Here is a 9395-nt window from a genome sequence, read left to right on the forward strand (position 1 = left end):
ATAACCTTGGTTGTTCTAGCAATGGGTATTGTAAAAGGCATATATACAGACAAGCTGCAGAGAGTTTAGTACAATAGCTAATCCCGGGGGCTACTTTTTGTTGACTTCAGATCAGATTTTAAAAAGAGAGTTTGGAAAGATTTGTGTAAAATTCAAGTGTCTTAAGAAAGTGTTTGGGGGCTCCAATATTTATTGAAAAGTGGTGGCATTTCCTTTGAGTCAAGATTTTGTAACATTACTATATTTTAGTAATGGAATATACGATATGGTGAAGTTACAATATGAAAATATCCTAACACAGAGCTTCATTTGAATCTCTCATATGCCGTTTTCCCTCTGATAGCAAGTGCAATGTTCTTGCATTGGAACTCACTCCCTCCTGCTGCTTCCCACCTCAGCGCGTTCCCAGATCATTTAGCACAAGACAAGAGATGTGAAGCCAAATGTCTGGCTCTCACCTCTCGCTGCTAATGTTCCTTTGATGACATGTTTATTTCCCTGCAGTAACTAGTATTAATTAATTAAAATAATGAAAGACGCCCAGGCGCCTGCCTGATAGTTCTGTTATTTTGATACGATATCCAATCCTGAAGAAGACAGCCTAGCTTTCATTAAACTTTATGGAGCCTGCAAAGATTTACTGAGGAAACTTTTCCGTCTCAACTGTCCTCAGCTTTTAATCCGCTTCAAGCCAATATACGTTAATGACCTACCTAGGAATTAATTATTTATCAATCAGTGTATGGACTGCTCTGTAGCGAGCAGTTAATGGCCCGACTGGCTTTTTGTTCCCCTGGCCAATCGGGCCATTGTGAGTTCACAGTCAGAGGTGGGACCAGACGAATGTTTTAGCGGAGAATCGGGCCAATGAGTTTAACTTCAGCTGCTGCTTTTCCGTTAGCGTGCAGGGCGAGGTGTCGTACAGAACCAGAGTGAAGTGAAAGAGACCCTGAAGAGAAAGTTCACTGTTTTTACACACAGTCGTAGCTGCAGCGATGGTGGAACATGGCTCCTACAGGTGATTACGGTACATTAAACCCTCAATTTAAGCTCAACTATTGCCACATTTTACATCTGAATTATACACCTGCTTGGTGTCACAGCTCAGTCAGCTTGAACACGCAATCATAGTGTTAGATTCACCTTGGCTTACACTTTCCAAAGATATCATAACCTCTTGTTGGGATGAAAAATAAATCCATAGTCCATAAAGAATTCACAGAAAACGAGAGAAACAGAACATTTTGAACTAAACCAGTTCTTTTAACTAAACCAGTCACAGTTGTCTGCACACCAATGTGCACACTGCAATCAAGAACAACTTGCTTATGGGGAATACCTTACATTTGCAACATGTAAAACAATATAGGCAAAAACAAATGTGTGGCCGAAGCGGTTGCCTGGTTTAACTTATTGAATAGATGACTAATTTCATTCATCAATCTGCAATTGATCATTAGTTATTTGTACCTAGTGCAACACTTTCTTGTTGAATTTGCTGAGGACTTGTAAACTTTGGCACACATATTGCCAACAAAGGAAGATACCGGGAAGCTCACTTCTCCACTCCCGTGTGAAGTGATCGTGACCAGCGGGACCCAAAGGCATTCATGCTTTTGGCTTTTGAAATCTCCTGTTACAACATTTCTACGATAACCAGCCCTCAAACTTAACAAGATGTTCAAGTCGATGTCAGCATTGTTTTTCCAACAATACAGGCAAAGATTTAACCCCCTTTAATGAAGTAGCTTGAAAGAAGAAGGATTCGACTCACCAGGACTCTGTTCTCCGTCTTGTCTCCTTTGATCTCCAGTTTGACTTTCCTCCTCAGTGACAGCTTCACCTTTCTCCCCACTGCATCCTTCACACTCTCTACACAGAGAAAATGAGAGGTGATACAAAATAAGGTGAGATTCAGTGTCAACTCTTGAAAAGTTTTTCTATCGGCGTAAATTACAAGTAGAGAATAACTTCCAGGTGGTTAATTGTGAGTTAGAAGTTGCGTTTGTTTGTCTTAACACAGACCCAAATCGGAAACATGAGCTCAACTTGATTCAGAATTTCAACATTTTCACATCAATAGAAATCAGTGTATATCTGCCACAAGGGGGGGGGGGTAAGCCTACATATCCACTAATTTGAAAAGCATGTCCATAAAAATGTAAGCTTTCCTTGTAGCCTTTAAGCAATTTAGGAATCATGAATCCTTCTTCTGATCTTCTGATTTCTTTGTGTCATCACATATGTGGTGAGACGTAGGGTTTGGTATTGTTTGAATTTGAACGATTCCGATTCCTTGTTTCGATTCTGGTTCCCAGCGATTCTCGATTCAGATTCTTTCAAGAGGCAGGGTCAAAAAAGTTTAAGTTTAAGATATTTTAAATGAGCTAGCTAACCAAGGGTCTTTCTGAAGGAAATAGTCTGACCTTCTCCATTAATGTTAATCTATGAACTTTTTACTTTTTATTAACTTTACTATGAATTTCTAACAGGGCTGTTTTCAACTACAATATAAATATCAAACTATGAACTTCAATATTGTATAATTATAAATTATGAATATATTTTAACAGGGGTACACTTTCCTCAAGAGAGCTTTATTTTTGAAACCTCACAAAAACACATTTACACGTGAGTGTGTGATACTGCAGGTACTTAAACGTTACCTTACGGACGGGGGGGGGGGGTGCTAGCGGTCGGTGCTGGCGGTCGACGCGGGGAATGCTAGCACAATCTTGTTTTAACAGATAGGACAGCTCCGCTCGGGCCACCCGGCTCCCGCGCGCACACACTGGTCTGACGCGTCACAAATTCACAACAACCGGGAGTTTTTTGCCGAGTTTTCGGTTTGTTTCGATAAGTGTAACCACACTTTGGACCGCCGACGCACGCCATCCGTGTTCGATCGCGCTGTTATGATAACACTTCCGGTGGACGCTTCTTCGTTGGTATTCAGCGGTTTCTATTTCCGGTCGGCGCCGGCGGACTGAGAATCGAAACTAGGAATCGAATTTTAAACTTTTGAACGATACCGGGTAAATCGCAAAGCTAGTCCCGATTCCAATCGATTCTCGATTCTCGATACCCAACCCTAGTGAGACGTGAAACAGCCACCAGGAATTCTGACATCAAATCCACACACAGACATCACAGATCTGGTGAACTGAACAAACTGCCTGCATGTCCTCAAAGAAATCCTTCTTGTATAATTATAGATACTAATACAGACAGAAATTGAATTGACCATTTTGATAATAATGTAATTAGTCTGGACATTTATTGAGCAACAAGAATAATGTTGCAGCCCAACCGCATGGCTTTTCGATTTTTTTTTCAAATTGATCTGCCCTCTTCAATTTGATTTAATTGAACAATGGTATCACAACTGTGGGGCTCTCTTATCGTTCAGCATGTTTGAGAGATATATGGTGGGACGTTCTATCTCAGTAGTGGATCGTTGATTTGATTCATTTAGACAACAGCACAGCAAAAATAATTGGAATGTTAATTGTGTTGCAGGCATTTGGTAATAGACTTGAAATTGGACCAAAATAATATTTGAATCATCAATGACCAACATGCCGAGTTTGTGTTCTGCTGTACGGTTTAATTGGTCACTGACAGTGGAGGCCTCCACTGTCCGGGAACTGGTTTACAGAGCAGATCTGAGTCACTCACCCTCCACACATCAGCTGATATGGTCTGTGCACATGTGGCTGAGACAGAAGGATATTGTGTGTGTACATCTGTGCTGGCATGCGTGCATCATCTTCGCCTGCAGGCTTCCGCAAACCATCAGCAGATCAAAGTGAAACTAATAATCATGTTCATCTGCCAGCTTTTTAAATACACTCCGCGGAAAATGTGCCCCATTTCCTACTGCGGCATTTCTAAAACTATAGCCGCAGAGACACAGTATCCACGGGGATTACTCTACACAAAAGGAAATTTCAATTGTTTTAATGAGAATATGCAGTTTTAACACAGCATGCAGCCGCTAGCTTCTTTGAGATAACACAAGTGTTTCCTTTGCCTCATACCAATTCAAAATAAAATAAAAATACATATATCTTGAAATAAGAAAGATGTATTAGTCTGTCTTCTCCTTCCTTAAAGTATTTGTGTCCATGTCAGTAAAATGTGTTGTTAGTTAGCACACAAACACGTTCACTGCTGCATGTTTTGGCTACTTGAACAAAGTCTGTGGTGTTTCCTTCTGCAGCATCATGCGGACATTCCTCATATGTGCTTCTGCCAAGAGTGAAGTTGTATGACGCTCAATCACCAGCAAACAATGCCTGTATCCACATAAGTACTCCACTCAGCACCCCATGGCAACAGCATCATGACAAACCACATTCCTGACGTTAAGTGTGCCATGTTGGCTAAAGCAGCCAGAATCAGGTCAATTTATGAAGAGAGATCAGGGGGGAAGATGTGTGTGTGGGGGGGGGGGGGGTAGAGTAACTGCTGACGCATGATTACCTGAGCGATATCGATAAAGCTAGAAAAAAGAAAACATTTCACTCATTGTAAAATAGTTGTTGCTTAATGCAAGAGCTGGAACTAGCTGACCTGCCTGTGACAGGGTCTGACAGGGACAACTTTAACAACCATACGCTTACATAAGGAGGAGCGGAAGGATACAGTAGGATATACAATACGTTGTGGACTGTAACAGTAAGATGTTGAATTCCAAAATCCCTCTAAAAACAAGATTTTTGACTTCAGGTGTCAGCGATTTTATTGCAAGCGCTCAAACACAGAAACAAATATACGACAGTTGTGACCAGGCATTTTTCTTTGAAGTTTCATCTACATTCTGCCATTTTTAAGCCTTCTTTTTTCCTAAATTAATGCAGCCATTTGAGCGGTGAAAGCTAGTGTGTGTGTGTGAGAGAGCTTGTGCTCGTTCAACATTGCACTGAGGTGTTAAAAACGGAGCTACTTTGCTAAACAAAGAAACTCAGAGCTTGAGCGGAACAGGCTGCAGGACACTTGGCTACGTCCAAACTCTATACAAATAAACCATAAGAAACATGGCTGGTGTAAGCCGAGAGGACAGGTTAGGTATGTGAGAGTGGACCAAGGTTACCAAGGGATAAAAGACACTGGACAAAACAACTAAACTATGTAGCCTTTTTTTTCCTTCCAAAAATAGGCTGAAGTCCACTTCACATCAACAGATCATCACCTTGATGAGCAGCAGCAATCCTCTGTGTGTACAAAGAGTCAAGCTTCACAGCAGCTTAAGCATTTACAGTCTCCCCTGGACATTGGGATGGACAGCCTGTTAACACTGGACCAAATATTGTGCGAATATGGCTGTTTCACCCATTGAAAGTGCGTTTTCTTAATCCCAATTTATATTTAGGAAAATACAAGATGTACTTATTCTTCTCACAATAATAATTTCCCAATAAAAATTGGCCCAATGGTTAAATATATATATATTGGATACTATCAACACTGAGGGGAAATAATGGCATGACTGTGTCTCATGGCAGGCTTGTTGTATTTATGGTTTTCTATCAGCTCAATAAGGAGCACATGCACACTGTGAGTCAGGACCGTGATAATCAGTAATCGTTCTAGACACATGGCTACAAATGATCTGTGCTTACCCAGAAGCTCTTTGTGGACCTCTGACACGTCTTCGCTCATTTTGCTGGAAGGTGATATCCAAAAACGACGAAAGAACCGTTCAGTCAACACATGGAGAGCCCCCTGGTTGTGACAAAACAAGGAGCGAGACAGAGACACAAGTGTCAGGTGGTGCGATCCTCCCGGTTACATGCTGCCCCCCCCCCCCTTTCGGTGTCCGGACAATGTACCCGCGTTTAGCTGTGCGCCGAAAGAAAGAGGACAGGGAAAAACACCCGGTTATGGTCCTCTCAAAATCATGTTGAAGAGCAGCCGATCGTGCGCCTCAGGGAAGGTGAGAAGACCGCCGCTCACACGCATCCGCACCGGGGTCCTGCCGTAAAGCTGTGGGGGATACAGCAGAGCCGACCGGCGGTTAGTGGAAACCGGGGCCCCTCCTCGTCCGCTGATGCGACAGTCGCGGCACCGACGCGATGCCGGGGTGCGTGGCGTGGCGTGGCGTGGCACGGGGGGCGGGGGGCGGTGGTGGTGTCAGTCTGATATTAGTGAGCAGGCTACAATAGGTAGTGGTTTCCAAGCGGAGAACGGGGGACCTCTAGCGGTCATTGACGGAACCCGATGAAGGTCCTCCTCCCATGGCTGTGTGGCAGGAAAAGGATGACGCTGTGCGTAAAGGGTACGTCTTAATAGAGAAATACCATTGGAGAAAAAGGCATACATCCTGTGGCCTATAACAACGTCATCATCACATACACTGAAATACACTCGTTTGTGAAAATATTTTGGAATGTTGGCCCATCGAGTTGTCCAATGCAACAAGCCCGTGTTAATATTCAACCACTGCAACTACGAAAAAAAGGAAGCTTACTGAAAAATGGGGTTTGAATGACTTCATTAGTGTGAGAGTGTGTAGCCTTTACAGTCATAACGCTTTTTTATTTTAATTAAAAAATATACTTTATATTTAATTAAAATTCTCAAGATTAAAAGATTGTTTTTATATCTGGTTGAGTAGTGCATACAAGGCAAGTTACCACCTGCATCTACTAGTTTGGAATAAAATAAATGGGCATATAAATAAATGACCATAGCCCAAGCCCAATAATGATCCTTGCTGTATCTCATTCCGTTTGTAAAATTGTCAGTATTTATGATCACTTATGTAAAGATGGAAGATGGCGAACCCTTGTGGTGATTTGGTTCAATTACAGACACGCTCATACCACATTATGCCGCTAAACTTTATTTATTGTGACAAATGTTCCCTTTGAAATCGCAACATATTACAGAACCTCGTATATTTTATGACACATACATTTACATATCATTACAAGTTCTAGGAATTTACTAAAAGTAATGTAACATTTTAATGATGTAACAACGTCATGTTGAATGTAGTACTTGTGTATTTTACTTGTGATGTTCCCCTCCTGTTTAGCCAAGACAGATAATCACTTTTTTTCTCCTTATACCCTGAAGTAAATAGTCTGACCTAAGTTCATGATACAAAGACAAGACCTGACTATATTTTTCATCATCAACATCTTAATCATGACATTCTTAATTGTGCATTCACAATCTTCTGTATACTACCTTTTGGTATTTTAAGTAATACTGCTCATGGACATGGACCATCATCGTTGTTTGTGAAGCTGCCTAATGCTATGTGTAATCGCATGTCCCTTCTGCTAGGGAGGATAACACACGGAATGAGGTATCACTCTCTGAGAAAACCATGCAGTATAAGAAAATATATATGAAGCCAAAATGGAATCCAAAATAAGAGACAGAGGTGTATGACTATAGCGCAAGCTGCATAGACTCTGTTATCTAAACATCAAACGGTAAAGTACAGTTTGGGCTCTGCTGCTTAATCTCATTGAAAACTCTCTCTAGTTTCTCTGCAATGGTGCAGAGCTGTGAAGTCTTCAGCATCTTTGGCAGTGCGTTGAGCTGCTCCTTTGGAGCCCGGGCCAGCCACGCTCTGATCCAATCCATCAGAGGATTCCTCCTTTTGGGGAGAGGCCCCTCGTTTGCGTTGCTAATGCGCCTGTTGGAGGGAGATGGAGGTTTACCAGCGTGTTCTGTCAATTCAAAAGGTGAAGGGATTCATTGTACAGAGGTAAAATGACGGTTTACAGAGGGAACCGATGGACTCACCTGGCAATACATTTCCACATTTGTACTGCACGAATGCAGTTCAAACTGAATAATCTTGAGAAGAATGTCCTCAGCGTCTCAACTGAGAAAAATAAAGTTAACGTTATAATGCAGTCTGAAATCCAAACTTTTGTCAAAGCAAACATTTGTCATAGGAATAAAATAAAATTCATACAAAAAACGAAGTATACACTACCATTTGCGAGATCCTCGCATGAGCCACACATTATATCGTGGTCGACTGAGCCGCGCAGGAGCGCTATCTGTCCGCTTGCGCATTCCTGATGTTTTGCGCACGATTCCAGCGCAGACCGTGAGGGAGAGAAGTGACCATCGGAACACCTTTGGCACACCGTGTTTCTCTGCGACGTGCCTACAGAAAACACCAATGTATGGTCATTGGAATGTTTTCACATGCCTCCTCTACAACATCGACGTATGCATCGTTTATTGAATTCAAACTGTATTCACCTTTTGTTTGAACTCCGCGTCCGGGGGGGCACTTTTTGTGCCTCACACAAGAGTCCCCGGTCAAGTAGAAGCCGTCTTTGCACCGACAGACCCGGTTGCTGGTCTCTGTGCACTCCGTCTCCACCTCCTGGTTCTCGGTGCAGAAATTGCTGCAGTAGAGACACTTGGGCAGGTAGTTCCACAACTCGGTGTAGTGCTGCCTTCTGCAGGGCGCGCACGCGGTGGGCGTGGTGGCGGTGCAGTAGTCGGTTATGTGGGTGCCGGGTGGACACTTGTCACAGGTGAGGACATCCCCGGAGAAGGAGTCTTGGTAGTCAAAGGTGGGAGTGGATTCCACACAAGAAAGCAGGAGCAGCACTGGTAAGAAGAGCTGAGGAGAGAGAAAATAAAAATACAATGATAAAACCCAGGATAAACACAGTGACATTACAGCAGTTTGGTGCTATCTAACACATTGGATCACAGCCTGGCCATCCCGATGAGTAATCTGAAAATATTTGGGTCATGCTTAATTTGGCTGTTCCTTTCTTACTGTGACTACATTTCTATGATCTTTTTCCAACCCTGGAAACATCATAGCAATGTTTAGCATTAACTTACAGAAGTGATTTGGTAAGATATGTTAGTTCATACTGCCTGGATCTTAACAAATGATAATATGGGCAGCAGTATTTGCAATACAACTTTTTATAAATCTGTGTAAATGCAAGGGATAAAATACACAGATTCTTTTATATTTCATTAAAATAAATATTGTTTTAATATTTAAAGCATCACTAATCACCATGTATGACTCTGCCTTCGTAGATTTTGTCATTTTAAATTTGTACGTGTTGTACAGAATACTCACCATGGTGATGATGTGCATGTCACCAGTTCTGTTGAAGTTAGTTTGACAATGGAATAAACGCTATTTATATAGGTTTCTTAAGGAACCTGTGTGGGCGTTTGTGTTTTTGGTGGTTAATGAATCGTAATTTCAAAAGGTCAAACCACTTGCGAAGCTACATAGAAGCTACAGGGACTATTAAAATTAATAATCTCAGTGGTGATAAACCACCATTTCAAAATAAGGGTCTTCTGGTTTTAATTTTATATTTAGAGATCATCAAATTTGACATCCAAATATCCTGCTGGCCTATTGGCTTTGTAATATTAAT

The 9395-nt window shown here is 41.9% G+C and overlaps 2 protein-coding genes across 4 annotated transcripts in view; both read right to left on the reverse strand.

Annotated features, from left to right (window-relative positions):
• LOC119197433 (F-actin-uncapping protein LRRC16A-like) overlaps positions 1–6099 on the reverse strand; it is a 47461-nt gene extending 41362 nt beyond the window's left edge. For 2 of the 3 annotated variants that reach the window (XM_037453724.2, XM_037453722.2), the window contains exons 1-3: positions 5835–6099; positions 5625–5727; positions 1775–1872 (exon numbers count right to left, since the gene is read on the reverse strand). In XM_037453724.2, coding sequence (XP_037309621.2) covers positions 1775–1872; positions 5625–5664 — 138 coding nt within the window. In that variant the 5' untranslated portion in view covers positions 5665–5727; positions 5835–6099. The remainder of the gene's footprint in view (positions 1–1774; positions 1873–5624; positions 5728–5834) is intronic. The other variant, XM_062565419.1, reaches the window with a different exon arrangement.
• A 733-nt stretch (positions 6100–6832) lies between these two features.
• LOC119197716 (tumor necrosis factor receptor superfamily member 6B-like) lies at positions 6833–9116 on the reverse strand. Its single transcript, XM_037454262.2, has 5 exons — positions 9086–9116; positions 8236–8605; positions 7961–8137; positions 7765–7846; positions 6833–7654 (listed from the first exon to the last, which is right to left on the reverse strand). Exons 1-5 carry the CDS (start codon positions 9101–9103, stop codon positions 7435–7437), a joined length of 867 nt encoding a protein of 288 aa, XP_037310159.2. The 5' UTR covers positions 9104–9116; the 3' UTR covers positions 6833–7434.
• Positions 9117–9395: the final 279 nt, after the last annotated feature.

This window comes from Pungitius pungitius, chromosome 11 (genome assembly GCF_949316345.1).
Source record: "Pungitius pungitius chromosome 11, fPunPun2.1, whole genome shotgun sequence".
NCBI lineage: Eukaryota > Metazoa > Chordata > Actinopteri > Perciformes > Gasterosteidae > Pungitius > Pungitius pungitius.

Coding starts and splice junctions, on each gene's coding strand:
- LOC119197716 (XM_037454262.2), bottom strand. Junction 8,138..8,235: donor ACGCGGAGTTCAAACAAAAG/GTGAATACAGTT, acceptor TGTTTTCTGTAG/GCACGTCGCAGAGAAACACG. Junction 7,847..7,960: donor ATGCGAGGATCTCGCAAATG/GTAGTGTATACT, acceptor TATTTTTCTCAG/TTGAGACGCTGAGGACATTC.